The sequence below is a fragment of the Lottia gigantea genome, assembly GCF_000327385.1.
Source record: "Lottia gigantea unplaced genomic scaffold LOTGIsca_186, whole genome shotgun sequence".
Classification (NCBI taxonomy): domain Eukaryota; kingdom Metazoa; phylum Mollusca; class Gastropoda; family Lottiidae; genus Lottia; species Lottia gigantea.
The window spans coordinates 309,233-326,465 of record NW_008708340.1 but is presented as its reverse complement, the minus strand read 5'-3'; the positions used below and the strand labels follow the sequence as shown (position 1 = coordinate 326,465).

At 35.3% G+C, this 17,233-nt stretch overlaps 4 protein-coding genes across 4 annotated transcripts; 1 reads left to right on the top strand and 3 right to left on the bottom strand.

Moving 5' to 3' along the window:
- Positions 1-5: 5 nt before the first annotated feature.
- On the bottom strand, positions 6-638 carry LOTGIDRAFT_142779 (hypothetical protein; the record flags this gene model as incomplete). The annotated part of the gene is made up of 1 exon (XM_009052550.1): positions 6-638. A coding segment is annotated over one exon (633 nt), but the record flags the coding sequence as incomplete, so codon positions are not given.
- A 108-nt stretch (positions 639-746) lies between these two features.
- Positions 747-1,091, bottom strand: LOTGIDRAFT_142823 (hypothetical protein; the record flags this gene model as incomplete). The annotated part of the gene is made up of 1 exon (XM_009052549.1): positions 747-1,091. A coding segment is annotated over one exon (345 nt), but the record flags the coding sequence as incomplete, so codon positions are not given.
- Positions 1,092-1,181: 90 nt separating this feature from the next.
- On the top strand, positions 1,182-2,744 carry LOTGIDRAFT_174219 (hypothetical protein; the record flags this gene model as incomplete). The annotated part of the gene is made up of 3 exons (XM_009052548.1): positions 1,182-1,216; positions 1,890-1,954; positions 2,473-2,744. The coding sequence occupies 3 exons, from the start codon at positions 1,182-1,184 to the stop codon at positions 2,742-2,744; spliced, it is 372 nt and encodes a 123-aa protein (XP_009050796.1).
- A 1,219-nt stretch (positions 2,745-3,963) lies between these two features.
- On the bottom strand, positions 3,964-12,733 carry LOTGIDRAFT_239035 (hypothetical protein). The gene is made up of 8 exons (XM_009052547.1): positions 12,718-12,733; positions 12,149-12,222; positions 11,698-11,715; positions 7,407-7,502; positions 6,959-7,217; positions 6,443-6,672; positions 6,053-6,185; positions 3,964-4,136 (listed from the first exon to the last, which is right to left on the bottom strand). The coding sequence occupies exons 2-8, from the start codon at positions 12,192-12,194 to the stop codon at positions 4,076-4,078; spliced, it is 843 nt and encodes a 280-aa protein (XP_009050795.1). The 5' UTR covers positions 12,195-12,222; positions 12,718-12,733; the 3' UTR covers positions 3,964-4,075.
- Positions 12,734-17,233: the final 4,500 nt, after the last annotated feature.

The following is a 17,233-nucleotide window of genomic DNA, read 5'->3' as shown; positions in this document are numbered from 1 at the left end:
TGATTTGTTATTAGGTATATATGGACTGTAGTTGTATGATTTGTTATTAGGTATATATGGACTGTAGTTGTATGATTTGTTATTAGGTATATAGTAACTGTAGTTGTCTGATGTGTTACTAGGTATATATGGACTGTAGTTGTATGATTTGTTATTAGGTATATAGTAACTGTAGTTATATGATTTGTTATTAGGTATATATGGACTGTAGTTGTATGATTTGTTATTAGGTATATAGTAACTGTAGTTGTATGATGTGTTATTAGGTATATAGTAACTGTAGTTATATGATTTGTTATTAGGTATATATGGACTGTAGTTGTATGATTTGTTATTAGGTATATAGTAACTGTAGTTATATGATTTGTTATTAGGTATATATGGACTGTAGTTGTATGATTTGTTATTAGGTATATAGGAACTGTAGTTATATGATTTGTTATTAGGTATATATGGACTGTAGTTATATGATTTGTTATTAGGTATATATGGACTGTAGTTGTATGATTTGTTATTAGGTATATAGTAACTGTAGTTGTCTGATTTGTTATTAGGTATATAGGAACTGTAGTTGTATGATTTGTTATTAGGTATATAGGAACTGTAGTTGTATGATTTGTTATTAGGTATATAGGAACTGTAGTTGTATGATTTGTTATTAGGTATATATGGACTGTAGTTGTATGATTTGTTATTAGGTATATAGGAACTGTAGTTGTATGATTTGTTATTAGGTATATAGGAACTGTAGTTGTATGATGTGTTATTAGGTATATAGTAACTGTAGTTATATGATTTGTTATTAGGTATATAGTAACTGTAGTTGTATGATGTGTTATTAGGTATATAGTAACTGTAGTTGTATGATTTGTTATTAGGTATATAGTAACTGTAGTTGTCTGATTTGTTATTAGGTATATATGGACTGTAGTTGTATGATTTGTTATTAGGTATATAGGAACTGTAGTTGTATGATTTGTTATTAGGTATATAGGAACTGTAGTTGTATGATGTGTTATTAGGTATATAGTAACTGTAGTTGAATGATTTGTTATTAGGTATATAGGAACTGTAGTTGTACTGCTAGTGGTATAACAACACAAGAATTATGTAGTCGAGACTGTAGCCTGTATATAGTATTATTTATTATACTGAAGATAGTTAATGGTATAGCTATAGCAATGGCCAGTATCACAGTTTTCATCATGTTAATCAGGTAAGTAAAATAATCTTAAAGGGACATATTTCACCATTTTAGGACCAATCATACCTTAATCTCAGAAACGGGAATTTTCTAGCAAAGCCAATCAGTTATATAGTGTTCTCAGCTCACCATCGAAATTTGAGCCTTCAAATCCATGTGTGTCCAGAATTACCCGCGTTTGAAAGTTAGAAAGACGAGTCGTCTTTTTTTACACACTGCCATATATAGAAAAGACATATATAGAAATAGGAAAAGAAATTCCTATTCTGAGATATTTCTAAAGAATTATGTGATTTTCGTACATTTCTAGTACTACAGAAGACTATTTACACACATTCAAGACTCGAATTAAAACCCCAAAATGGTGCATCTGTTTCTTTAATAATCCTTTCTCTTACACCATATTATATTACACTCTACAGAAAGTCTGTTAACCTAAAAACATTAAATTTACATTGCTTATGTCGAGGGCTCTGATTGGCTGTATTCACTTGCGTTCAATCGAATCAAATCGCTACATTGCATGATAGGATAATAAAGCTCAATGATTAATGAAGTCAAGGTAGGCTATTAAAGACAGTTTGCAATAGCTTGACATAGTGAAGATATTTATATTATGTATGTTTATATCGGCAAGAACCCTTCCATGATATACAAAATCTGATTTGTATTTGATATATTATAGATCTGTAGATGAAGATGAGATGTCGATGGCGATAGGATTGGCAGAATTCTTTAACTCCATATTAGGTAATGTGAATTGTAGGCATTCTGTAAAATAGAAACTGTATCTCCACAAAGCTTCATCAAAAATTTCTTCTGGCCACGTATTCTCGAAACGATCTTAGCGCTAGGATGTCCTAGAATCAATGTTAGAAGATAAGAACCTAGGACATCCTAGCGATAAGATCGTTTCTAGAATACGTAGCCTAGTCTTATATATATATTCATCTGATCTCGTGGAATGTATAGATAACATGGGAGGTATCATTCCGTTGCCGCTATCGTCAGTTATTTGAATGTTTTACAGGTACGCCGCATGTCGCTATGGTTGCAAAATGTTCATATATAAATTTATGGTTTTAAATAAAGTGTTTTTGTGTCAACCTTATTACTAGAAGTTAAATTAAAACGTCAGTTGCTTAAATTATATTTGTTACCCTTCTTCATGAACTCGATCAGAAGCAGAAACACTGTCCTTAAACTCGTCTGATATACATGTATACCAATATATCTCATCGTTTAAAATTCTTATGATTAAATTTCAGCTTGGCTACCGGGACCGATAGTATTTGGTAAACTGGTGGATCGAGTGTGTATGATTTGGGACAGTTCTTGTAACAGTGTCGGTAACTGTGTTCTCTACAGTCTTCCAGACTTTCGCTATGTGTTTAATGGATTGATTTGCGGCTTTGAACTTTCAGCCGTAATCTTCTTAACGATAACGTTATACTTTCGAATATGTCTAGATAAACGGAACGCAGCAAAAGAGCCGAAGGTTGAGGTGGAAGTGGAAATGCCGATCGATTATGATGATTAAGCCTGCTGAAGATTCGCACAAAAGGAGAAAAATATATATATTTTATCGTAGTAAATGAGTTTTTACTTTAAGGACAATTTTAACAATTATTCTTGAAGCAGATCTACATTTTACAGCTCATAGGATTTGATTCTGGAATACGTAAGAAAGAAATAAAAAAAGATGGAGGTGTTTTTACTCAACTCTCGCAACTATAACCCTTTGGTGGTATTGGGATTTTGGATATGGGTATTTTTCTGTGTTTCTTCTTCGGTATACGAGAATAGTATCGCATGTTCCGTTAGCAACGGTGGTATATTATCAATACCCTACAGTTGTAAAGTAACGTTTTGTCCACAGTCCACAGTGGCATGGAAAGTTTAGGATACAGAATTCTCAAACTTTACGATCCAATCCGCTATCCTGCTGCAGTGATGTCGTTAATGGAAATATTAGTGGAAGTTTCAGTCATCTGATTGGTCTATCAATAAAATTGATTTTAGATTTTGTTTCATCATCCAATCAAATTACTGTGGTTTTCCTTATTTTTCAGTGTTAACTAAAGCAAACTAATTGATTAATTGGTGTTTCTAATGAATTATCATGTATTTCTTAATCATATCATTATGTTCTTATTGCATATAATTAAGAATTGTAATCAATCATAAATGTCCATATATGAAAAGTCTGAATAAACAAAAAAATAGTTTTTGACCTTTCTTGATCGGTCACTCATCGGACATATGAGACAAACTGGTATTTTTCCAAGTCATAAGAACACCTCTACTTTCTATTAATATAAGTATTAGCATCTTTATGTTCATAAATGAAAATGAGGGAGCCCATCTTTAAAATCTGGATTTTATCTTAGTCAAGTTTTTGAGAATAAGTTCCCAGAGCATTTGATTGGTTGAATATATTGAACAGGAACATTAGATGCAACGATTAAGTCAGATCGTGGATGGCAAATGGAACCACCCACAGAAAAAAACGAAAAGGTAAGACCTAGATCTCATTTCAAAAGGCTATGGTTCGCCAGATGTTGATTTTGGGTGTTGAATATATGTAAATAGTCTTCAGAAGTACCAGAACTGCACAAAAATCACATAATTTCCACAAATTTCATTTCTATTGATGTATTTTCTTTATGTGGCGGAGTCTCGAGGAAAAAACATACCTGGACAACCTAGGATTTGAAGGCTCAAATTTCGGTTAGTTGTGGATGAAGGAAAACCGTGATATTTGACATTGTTTATTTCCATGTTATAGTGATGATTAACCATTATTTTCGGCATCATTCCTTTCTATCTCCTGGTTCCAGCTGTTCCTGCACTCTCTGGGCTCATTTTACTTTAAACTTCACTCCGAGCTACATTTACTTTTGAATGGTCCGGATCATCTTCCCAGTGTCGTCTGTAAATACGCAATGATTAGATATCAATCGATACAGTTTAAAACACGCCTTAATTGATATACGGGTCTGTGGTTATCTTTATCCTAATGGCCTCATATCAGGCGGTGAACTAATATTAAACGATCTTGAGGCGTTGACCATACTCATATATTATTCACGAGTCTTGAAGCCTACGTGTGCTGATATTTATAACGTCGTGCAAGAGTGTTGATTGGCTGGTTAGCAAATCATATGATATCATGAATACATGTAATTGGGATAAGGGCCATGATGGGAACTGAAAGATTAATGGGATAAGGGCGATGATGAGAACTGTACGATTAATGGGATAAGGGCAATGATGAGAACTGTACGATTAATGGGATAAGAGCGATGATGGGAACTGAACGATTAATGGGATAAGGGAGATGATGGGAACTGAACGATTAATGGGATAAGGGCGATGATGGGAACTGAACGATTAATGGGATAAGGGCGATGATGAGAACTGTACGATTAATGGGATAAGGGCGATGATGAGAACTGTACGATTAATGGGATAAGAGCGACGATGGGAACTGAACGATTAATGGGATAAGGGAGATGATGGGAACTGAACGATTAATGGGATAAGGGCGATGATGGGAACTGAACGATTAGTGGGATAAGGGCGATGATGGGAACTGAACGATTAATGGGATAAGAGCGATGATGGGAACTGAACGATTAATGGGATACGAGCGATGATGGGAACTGAACGATTAATGGGATAAACGCGACGATGAGAACTGAACAATTAATGGGATAACGGCCATGATGCGAACTGTACGATCAATGGGATAAGGGCGATGATGGGAACTGAACGATCAATGGGATAAGGGCGATGATGGGAACTGAGCGATCAATGGGATAAGGGCGATGATGGGAACTATACGATTAATGGGATACGAGCGATAATGGGAACTGAACGATCAATGGGATAAGGGCGATGATGGGAACTGTACGATTAATGGGATACGAGCGATGATGGGAACTGAACGATCAATGGGATAAGGGCGATGATAGGAACTGTACGATTAATGGGATACGAGCGATAATGGGAACTGAACGATCAATGGGATAAGGGAGATGATGGGAACTGAACGATCAATGGGATAAGGACGATGATAGGAACTGTACGATTAATGGGATAAGAGCGACGATGGGAACTGAACGATTAATGGGATAAGAGCGATGATAGGAACTGAACGATAAATGGGATAAGGGCGATGATGGGAACTGAATGATTAATGGGATAAGGGCGATGATGGGAACTGTACGATCAATAGGATTAGGGCGATGATGAGAAATGTACGATTAATGGGATACGAGCGATGATGGGAACTGAACGATCAATGGGATAAGGGCGGTGATAGGAACTGTACGATTAATGGGATACGAGCGATAATGGGAACTGAACGATCAATGGGATAAGGGAGATGATGGGAACTGAACGATCAATGGGATAAGGGCGATGATAGGAACTGTACGATTAATGGGATAAGAGCGACGATGGGAACTGAACGATTAATGGGATAAGGGCGATGATGGGAACTGAACGATTAATGGGATAAGGGCGATGATGGGAACTGTACGATCAATGGGATAAGGGCGATGATGAGAACTGTACGATTAATGGGATACGAGCGATGATGGGAACTGAACGATTAATGGGATAAGGGCGATGGTGGGAACTGAACGATTAATGGGATTTGGGCGACGATGCGAACTGAACGATCAATGGGATAAGGGTGATGATGAGAACTGTCCGATTATTTTAATAAGAGCGATGAGGATTAAAAGTATTTTGTTTTCCTCTATTTTGTAAGACGATGGTAATATGGTTGGAAGGAATAGAATGATAAGAATTATGATGAAGATATGAATGATTACTAACTTGGGATATTTTAAATCGTAAGTGATCTGATCAGGCAGGTTATCTAGTTTATGGTTGATCTTGTACAGACTGCTGAAGATATAATTCAATGTCGGTCGTAATTTGACCAACTTGCCTAAATCACCCATTGCACCTAAAACAGAAACAGAGTGATATATAAGTCTACAATGACTACACTATTGATAATAACTGAAACAAGGGATGATTTCGGAGATTACCTCCCCCTCCCTGGCATAGGTGGCAGAAACAAAGGGATACATTAGTCTAAACCACAATATCGATCTCCCCCAGCAAGAGTTAAACTAGACTCCCCACTCTTTCTTCCCTAATGACTCACACAGCCACAGGTTAAAAAATGGCTGGTAGATAGAAAATATGTAAGTCTCTCACCTTCACTAGGCTCTGTTGGTGTTCCTGGGTTTGGTTTTGGAAGAGGCCCTGGCAGTTTAGGTTTTGGTCGAGGAGGAACTCTTTTCTTCAATTTGATACGACAGTAAATATCAGTGTAGAATCGGGCCAGACCTTGTCTTGGCAGCCAGAACCAACGATTGGTGGAAACCGATACCAAGGACTGATGTTCTACGGCGACTGGTTCGTTCCACGTCCCTTCAGATTGAGAACTGAAATATGTAAAGGGATAAAGCTGTCTAAATATCTGCTTTTTCGGTTATCAGAACCCATTTAGCCTCCCACGTCACCTGTCAGACACATCCGGATATACGTGCTTAAAAATTTAATGTGTCAATTGATAGAGCTCTATCGCAAGTACCTGACTTGCATGGCAATATTTGTGGTTACAGGTCTATAAAAAAACACGTGTAGTTTCATAAATGGCAAAAGGTGGACGCAAATCTCCATTCCACTTCGCACTTATTGTGAATAATTTACAAAAATAGGAAAACATACGCTTCAGAATACCAGTTACTGCTTCTCGATCTGGAACACAACCAATTATTGTCTTCTGGTAGTTCTGGGGTAAACTTAGCGAATATTCCAGCCGTGTTGCCGAATCCTTTACACTGGATAGCCACCAACGCCTCTTCCGGTAGTTCTATCTGAGAAACTTGTGCCCAGTTTAAAGAATACGCTTCTCGTTTTCCATTTACATACAGTGTCATAATTCTGTCACATGTCGCTTGTAAGATGTATGGCTTAAGCGTTGGAACTTTAAAAAGAAAAATGAATGAATGACTCGGGGGTACAAATAGGGAGCAGACAGACTCAATGTGGGTACTACATTCGAAGCTGAATTTAAAATGCGGAAACTCTGTGTAGGCGTCTTGTCGCGAGCCCGTGGAGCTTTTTTGAGGGTTCATCCATGATCACGAATCGGTTTTGTAAAAAAAACACTGACCTTCAAGATGCACAGATACCTCGTCTTTCGGACCCGGCCATTCACCCTGCCCAGGGCCGTCCCCATTATGTCCATCTAGGGTTTTCAACCAATATTCTGTAACAAATCAAATCCTAATCAAATATAACTTAGCAGCAAGGCCCAAGAGTGTCCAAAAATCGTTTGATACATAGAGTCAATGGCAATAACTTATGATATAGATGATAAAATGGAAATTATTTTAACAAAGTTGTACCCAACTAGCTCGCAGAAACCTAACTATCGTATCCAACTAGCTAGCAGATTGCTTGGTACAATGACAGTTTTCTGATTTCAGAATGGGACTAGAGTATACCAAACTATCGTGTCTAACTAGCTAGTAGATTGTTTGGTACAATGACAGTTTTCTGTGGTCAGAATGAGACTAGAGTATACCAAACTATCGTGTCTAACTAGCTAGCAGATTGCTTGGTACAATGACAGTTTTCTGATTTCAGAATGGGACTAGAGTATACCAAACTATCGTATCTAACTAGCTAGTAGATTGTTTGGTGTAATGACAGTTTCCTGTGGTCAGAATGGGACTAGAGTATATCAAACTATCCTGTCTAACTAGCTAGTAGATTGTTTGGTAGAATGACAGTTATCTATGGTCAGAATAAAACTAGAGTATATCAAACTATCCTGTATAACTAGCTAGTAGATTGTTTGGTAGAATGACAGTTATCTATGGTCAGAATAAAACTAGAGTATATCAAACTATCCTGTATAACTAGCTAGTAGATTGTTTGGTAGAATGACAGTTATCTATGGTCAGAATAAAACTAGAGTATATCAAACTATCGTGTCCAACTAGCTAGTAGATTGTTTGATACAATGACAGTTTTCTGTTGTCAGAATGAGACTAGAGCATATCAAACTATCATGTCTAACTAGTTAGTAGATTGTTTGATACAATGACAGTTTTCTGTTGTCAGAATGAGACTAGAACATATCAAACTATCATGTCTAACTAGTTAGTAGATTGTTTGATACAATGATAGTTTTCTGTAGTCAGAATGAGACTAGAGCATATCAAACTATCGTGTCTAACTAGCTAGCAGATTATTTGGTACAATGACAGTTTTCTTTGGTCAGAATGAGACTAGAGCATATCAAACTATCCTGTCTAACTAGCTAGCAGATTATTTGGTACAATGACAGTTTTCTTTGGTCAGAATGAGACTAGAGCATATCAAACTATCCTGTCTAACTAGCTAGTAGATTGTTTGCTACAATGACAGTTTTCTGTGGTCAGAATGAGACTAGACTATACCAAACTATCGTGTCTAACTAGCTAGTAGATTGTTTGCTACAATGACAGTTTTCTGTGGTCAGAATGAGACTAGACAATACCAAACTATCGTGTCTAACTATCTAGCAGATTGTTTTGGTACAATGACAGTTTTCTGTGGTCAGAATGAGACTAGAGCATATCAAACTATCGTGTCTAACTAGCTAGCAGATTATTTGGTACAATGGCAGTTTTCTGCGACCAGAATGGGACTAGAGTATACCAAACTATCTTGTCCAACTAGCTAGTAGATTATTTGGTACAATGACAGTTTTCTGTGGTCAGAATGAGACTAGACTATACCAAACTATCATGTCTAACTAGCTAGTAGATTGTTTCGTACAATGACAGTTTTCTGTGGTCAGAATGAGACTAGACTATACCAAACTATCGTGTCTAACTAGCTAGTAGATTGTTTGGTACAATGACAGTTTTCTGTAGTCAGAATGAGACTAGAGCATACCAAACTATCGTGTCTAACTAGCTAGCAGATTATTTGGTACAATGACAGTTTTCTGTGGTCAGAATGAGACTAAAGTATACCAAACTATCATGTCTAACTAGCTAGTAGATTGTTTGGTACAATGACAGTTTTCTGTAGTCAGAATGAGACTAGAGCATACCAAACTATCGCGTCTAACTAGCTAGCAGATTGTTTGGTACAATGACAGTTTTCTGTGGTCAGAATGAGACTACAGCATATCAAACTATCGTGTCTAACTAGCAAGTAGATTGCTTGGTACAATGACAGTTTTCTGTGGTCAGAATGAGACTAGAGCATATCAAACTATCGCGTCTAACTAGCAAGTAGATTGCTTGGTACAATGACAGTTTTCTGTGGTCAGAATAGGACTAGAGCATATCAAACTATCGTGTCTAACTAGCAAGTAGATTGTTTGGTACAATGACAGTTTTCTGCGACCAGAATAGGACTAGAACATATCAAACTATCGTGTCTAACTAGCTAGTAGATTGTTTGGTACAATGACAGTTTTCTGCGACCAGAATAGGACTAGAGTATACCAAACTATCATGTCTAACTAGCTAGTAGATTGTTTGGTACAATGACAGTTTTCTGCGACCAGAATAGGACTAGAGTATACCAAACTATCATGTCTAACTAGCTAGTAGATTGTTTGGTACAATGACAGTTTTCTGCGACCAGAATAGGACTAGAGTATACCAAACTATCATGTCTAACTAGCTAGCAGATTGTTTGGTACAATGACAGTTTTCTGCGACCAGAATAGGACTAGAGTATACCAAACTATCATGTCTAACTAGCTAGTAGATTGTTTGGTACAATGACAGTTTTCTGCGACCAGAATAGGACTAGAGTATATCAAACTATCATGTCTAACTAGCTAGTAGATTGTTTGGTACAATGACAGTTTTCTGCGACCAGAATAGGACTAGAGTATACCAAACTATCATGTCTAACTAGCTAGTAGATTGTTTGGTACAATGACAGTTTTCTGCGACCAGAATAGGACTAGAGTATACCCAACTATCATGTCTAACTAGCTAGCAGATTGTTTGGTACAATGACAGTTTTCTGCGACCAGAATAGGACTAGAGTATACCAAACTATCATGTCTAACTAGCTAGTAGATTGTTTGGTACAATGACAGTTTTCTGCGACCAGAATAAGACTAGAGTATATCAAACTATCATGTCTAACTAGCTAGTAGATTGTTTGGTACAATGACAGTTTTCTGCGACCAGAATAGGACTAGAACATACCAAACTATCATGTCTAACTAGCTAGTAGATTGTTTGGTACAATGACAGTTTTCTGCGACCAGAATAGGACTAGAGTATATCAAACTATCATGTCTAACTAGCTAGTAGATTGTTTGGTACAATGACAGTTTTCTGCGACCAGAATAGGACTAGAACATGTCAAACTATCGTGTCTAACTAGCTAGTAGATTGTTTGGTACAATGACAGTTTTCTGCGACCAGAATAGAGACTAGAACATACCAAACTATCATGTCTAACTAGCTAGTAGATTGTTTGGTACAATGACAGTTTTCTGCGACCAGAATAGGACTAGAGTATACCAAACTATCATGTCTAACTAGCTAGTAGATTGTTTGGTACAATGACAGTTTTCTGCGACCAGAATAGGACTAGAGTATACCAAACTATCATGTCTAACTAGCTAGTAGATTGTTTGGTACAATGACAGTTTTCTGCGACCAGAATAGGACTAGAACATACCAAACTATCATGTCTAACTAGCTAGCAGATTGTTTGATACAATGACAGTTTTCTGTGGTCAGAATGAGACTAGAACATACCAAACTATCATGTCTAACTAGCTAGTAGATTGTTTGGTACAATGACAGTTTTCTATTGTCAGAATGAGACTAGAACATACCAAACTATCGTGTCTAACTAGCTAGTAGATTGTTTGGTACAATGACAGTTTTCTATTGTCAGAATGAGACTAGAACATACCAAACTATCATGTCTAACTAGCTAGCAGATTGTTTGATACAATGACAGTTTTCTGTGGTCAGAATGAGACTAGAACATACCAAACTATCATGTCTAACTAGCTAGTAGATTGTTTGGTACAATGACAGTTTTCTATTGTCAGAATGAGACTAGAACATACCAAACTATCAATTAGACATCAAGAACTTACGTTACAATGACATTTATTTTATATAAAATGGAGAAAGGCAGTTCTGACAAACCAGGAAAGGTAAATGTCAAGGGAACAGTTACTGGCCAGAATCATACAGAACCTGAAGTTGGTATTCTTGTGCAAGCATTAACGTACTAACAGATTTGTTCAAGATTTACCATGTATACTTGTCAGCTGTTGGACATGTTCTTCGATATCTCAAGTTCTTAAATGTACTTTTCTGTTTTCGTTTTAAGCCGATAAAGTTGGTCGAGATTTAACCTACATATCGTAGAGATTGAGAGAAGATATCAAGAATAGATAATCTGTTTATATTACTCACCCCAGGCGTCTTCCCAACCTAGAAATAAAAATAACAATGGTGAATCAGGTTCATTATTCAAGGGTCTTATTCTCGAAAACTGAACTTAAGATGAATTAAGTTTTCCAGTCACGGCGGCGTATGAAGGGTGGGGACGGGGGCGTGGGGATAAAAATGAAAAATTTATGTATTCTCCGTATACCTAGATTACAACATTTACAAGGGAGAGGCCCTCCATTACCCCCATTTTGGCTAGTGCCCACTACAATCTGCAAAAGGACGACATGACGCTCGGTCTCATCTATGAGGTCGTTACGTAAGAAAGTCGAACAGTGAAAAACCATTGGTTTTCTCTAAAATCCACATTCTGCCATGCCTATAATATTACAGAATTTTGCCTCAAATTTAATTCTTAGATCTGCAAATCAAAATTTCTTAACACATTATCCCCATAAGTTTTCTATAAACTCACCAACGACCAGGCCGGAGAACATCAAAAGCAAAACCAAGATCTTCATCTGGAAGTTGTCGAGTGCTTCTTCCTGTCTAGAAACAAATGGAGGTGGGTTATATTTTATGTTATGTCCTTTATTTTATGTTCTTTATACTAAAGTCTTTCACCTGTCCTTTATTCTATATTCTTATTCTATATCCCGATTCTTAGCTATGATAACCCAGCTCTTACATGTGCTATATGACTGGGTTTTATTGGTTGGCTGGTAGATGGCAGGTTAACGTTCTCTTCCAGCTAACTAATATCACAGACTAGGTAATTGTTGATAAATGACAAGTTAACGTTCGTTTCCAGCTGATATCACAGACTAGGTAGTTGTTGGTAGATGACAAGTTAACGTCCACTTCCAGCTAACTGATATCACAGACTAGGTAGTTGTTGGTAGATGACAAGCTAACGTTGTTTCCAGCTTACTGATACCACAGACTAGGTATTTGTTGGTAGATGACAAGCTAACGTTCCCTTCGAGTGGATGCTGATATCACAAACTAGGTAGTTTCATTATCAAATGAAGAATTTGTACTTACTGGAGGCAGACTACACCTAAATCCAGCAACAACCAAATAATAACTAGAAATCAGATTTTAAATCTATATTTTATATTATTTATAATGAGCCTGTGGATATTTTCTTAATGATTATCATATTTGGTCTGCTTTAATATAAACGATCACCCAAAAGGCATACGCTCGACATAGCCGACTGACGCACGTACGAACTAAAGCGCAAGTATAAAAAGGACCTGTCCCCTATTGATCTTAACTAGCAAAAGATCAGATTCCACCTGGGGGGACGCGACTATTGAAAACAGTTGCCCGTTAATTTGATCAGTCGCAAGGGCTGCCCGAAAACCTTTTAATTCAACAATGAATAATTCATATTGCAGCAGATCATTCGTTCCCATTATGATTCTCGAGGATGGGTCGAACACCCTCCTCGATTGCCCCCACAAAAACCATGAGATTCTGTTATTGAATTGATTTTAGTGAATATCAACCAATACCCACCTCTCCAAAATATTACCAACAAAAGGCTAAAAAGAAACAAAATTTATTACATTTGATTACAATTATCATACATTTTGTTCATTAGAATTTTAGAGAAAACAAATCTTAAATCCATAACACTTTGACAGCTGGTAGTTTTATGTTTTTGAAGTTCTAAATTACCAGAATGAGGCCTGTTCCATCTGATTGGTCAATCACTCGTTTTTGAATCGATTTAACAGCGGCCTTATTCACAAAACCTTCAAATGAAATTAATAATTGATAAAAAAAATTATTTTTCTAATTTGATTATTTAATAACTGCGCCCTTTTGAGGGAAATCTAATATTTTTTAAATCTTTGAAAACAAGCCGATATCTGCAAAAAAATGTATAATATGCAAATATCAAATGCAATATTTCTTTGGCCCAAGGGCAATTAAGATGAAATTTTTAACTTGCATCAGAGCCGAGGGAGGTAATTTCAACCAAAACTTGACAGGATCACCAATTAGATAACGGGATCACCAATCAGAAATGGGGATCACCAATCGCATAACCGGATCACCGGATGACCAATTGGATCACCAATCGCATGACCGGATCACCAATCGGATCACCAGATGACCAATTGGATCACCAATCGTATAACCGGATCACCGGATCACAAATTAGATCACCAATCGTAGAACCGGATCACCAATTGGATCACCAATCTTATAACCGGATCACCAATCACTCAATTCATCTCAAGCTGAGTTTTGGTGAATATGATGATCAGCAAGGAAGTACACAACTTATAGTAAATCAATAGCCTATAAATTACTTTATCAGCTGATAAAGTTCAACAAAAGCTCAAATATTTACTTAACCAGCTGATAAAGTTCAATTACAGCTTAAGCTGTGGTAACTTTCAGAATTTGAAGTAATAAAAAAGAGATACTAATAGCTGTAATATAGACCAATAAAAAAGACTACTCCTCTAGTTTAAGGCTATAGTGCTGGTGCATTATGCCGAGGGCCTATATCTTGAATATTATTAAATACATAAATAATGTGACAATAAAATAACCTCTTCAAGGCAAATATTTACATTATATACATAGTCTTAGTAAAGTTATATTTTTATTACATTTATTTCGGTTTTTATTGTACTTTTATTGGAAACTCTCAAGCTTATTTCAGCTTACAGATCTCATCTGATTTCATCTTATCCAACTGGCGTATTTTATAGTCGGGTTCCTACAAAATCTCAATCAACCAAACAAACAATCAGTCCAAACAAGAAGTAAAATATGATGCAAAAATGGACATTACTGATACCATGGAGCACTAGGTTTAATACAAGGATACACAACTATTGTATTTGGAGGTATTAATTAACGATATCAATATAATTATATTATTTTTCCACAAAATGAAAGAATCAGAGTCGGTTAAAAAAATTCAACCTATTTTACATTTACATTTTAGAAGAGTCACCCAAATTGAAAAGTTAAGTTGTGCGAAATCTAGTTCTCCAGGATATAAGTATGGTTTGTTAGTATTTTATACAAACCCTCTAAAATCTAATGAAATGAGGTTTAACATCACTGTTCTGTAACTTTCAAGCTCATGCCCGTCAGACTAAACCAAACTTACAGAAATAATCATTTCATTATCAAACACAACAATCACACCTCACACATACACACACATTATTAATCGCCTTTAGAATTCCTGATAATAAACAGGGCAAGTTCAAGATTTTAAGTCATTTCAATAATATACCTCCATTTATAGTACCTTTCATCATTATTACCATTAGATGACTATAGAAACAATGTTGCAATTGTCAAAACAATGTTACAATTGTCAAAACAATGTTACAATTATCAAAACAATGTTGCAATTATCAAAACAGTGTTGCAATTGTCAAAACAATGTAGTAATTGTTAAAACAATGTTGCAATTGTCAAAACAATGTAGTAATTGTTAAAACAATGTTGCAATTGTCAAAACACTGTTGCAATTATCCAAAAAGTATTGCCATTGTCAAAACAATGTAGAAATTGTTATAACAATGTTGCAATTGTCAAAACAATGTTGCTATAGTCAAAACAATGTCTAGCAAATTCCTTCATTTGTTTTCTGCAAAAATTGGTTTATGAGTAGCGAACAGTAATTATTGTGAAGTTTTCTGTTTTTTTAAAGCATCTTCTCTCTCTCTTCTCCAGTCTTCAATTCTTTTCTTTAAATCTGTCACTGAAATTCAAATATTAATAAAATATATGTACATTCTTAATAATTGATGTATTGAGTACTATTTTAACAGTGGTATTTCTATATCGCTCTACAATTGATGTATTGAGCACTATTTTAACAGTGGTATTTCTATATTGCTTTACAATTGATGTACTGAGTACTATTTTAACAGTAGTATTTCTATATCACTCTACAATTAATGTATTGAGCACTATTTTAACAGTGGTATTTCTATATCGCTCTATAATTGATGTATTGAGCACTATTTTAAAAGTGGTATTTCTATATCTCTCTATAATTGATGTATTGAGCACTATTTTAACAGTGGTATTTCTTTATCTCTCTACAATTGATATATTGAGTACTATTTTAATAGTGGTATTTCTATATTGCTCTATAATTGATGTATTGAGTACTATTTTAACAGTGGTATTTCTATATCACTCTACAATTGATGTATTGAGTACTATTTTAACAGTGGTATTTCTATATCACTCTACAATTGATGTATTGAGTACTATTTTAACAGTGGTATTTCTATATCACTCTACAATTAATGTATTGAGCACTATTTTAACAGTGGTATTTCTATATCGCTCTACAATTGATGTATTGAGCACTATTTTAACAGTGGTATTTGTATATTGCTTTATAATTGATGTATTGAGTACTAATTTAACAGTGGTATTTCTATATCACTCTACAATTGATGTATTGAGTACTATTTTAACAGTGGTATTTCTATATCACTCTACAATTGATGTGTTGAGCACTATCTTAACAGTGGTATTTATATATTGCTCTATAATTGATGTACTGAGCACTATTTAACAGTGGTATTTCTATATCGCTCTACAATTGGTGTATTGAGCACTATTTTAACAGTGGTATTTCTATATTGCTCTACAATTGATGCACTGAGTACTATTTTAACAGTGGTATTTCTATATTGCTCTACAATTGATGTATTGAGTACTATTTAACAGTGGTATTTCTATATTGCTCTACAATTGATGTGGTAAGTACTATTTTAACAGTGGTATTTCTATATCGCTCTATAACTGATGTATTGAGCACTATTTTAACAGTGGAATTTCTATATCACTCTACAATTGATGTATTCAGTACTATTTTAACAGTGGTATTTCTATATCTCTCTACAATTGATGTATTGAGCACTATTTTAACAGTGGTATTTCTATATCGCTCTATAATTGATGTATTGAGCACTATTTTAACACTAGTATTTCTATATTGCCCTACAATTGATGTATTGAGCACTATTTTAACAGCGGTATTTCTATATTGCTCTACAATTGATGTATTGAGTACTATTTTAACAGTGGTATTTCTATATCACTCTACAATTGATGTACTGAGTACTATTTTAACAGTGGTATTTCTATATTGCTCTATAATTGATGTATTGAGTACTATTTTAACAGTGGTATTTCTATATCACTCTACAATTGATGTATTGAGTACTATTTTAACAGTGGTATTTCTATATCACTCTACAATTGATGTATTGAGTACTATTTTAACAGTGGTATTTCTATATCGCTCTATAATTGATGTATTGTGCACTATTTTAACAGTGGTATTTCTATATCTCTCTACAATTGATGTATTGAGCACTATTTTAACAGTGGTATTTTATATCACTCTACAATTGATGTATTGAGTACTATTTTAACAGTGGTATTTCTATATCACTCTACAATTGATGTATTGAGTACTATTTTAACAGTGGTATTTCTATATCTCTCTACAATTGATGTATTGAGCACTATTTAACAGCGGTTTTCTATATGC

Coding starts and splice junctions, on each gene's coding strand:
- LOTGIDRAFT_239035 (XM_009052547.1), bottom strand. CDS start 12,194: ATGAAGATCTTGGTTTTGCTTTTGATGTTCTCCGGCCTGGTCGTTG. Junction 6,673..6,958: donor AGTAACTGGTATTCTGAAGC/GTATGTTTTCCT, acceptor TACATATTTCAG/TTCTCAATCTGAAGGGACGT. Junction 6,186..6,442: donor ACCAACAGAGCCTAGTGAAG/GTGAGAGACTTA, acceptor TTTCTGTTTTAG/GTGCAATGGGTGATTTAGGC.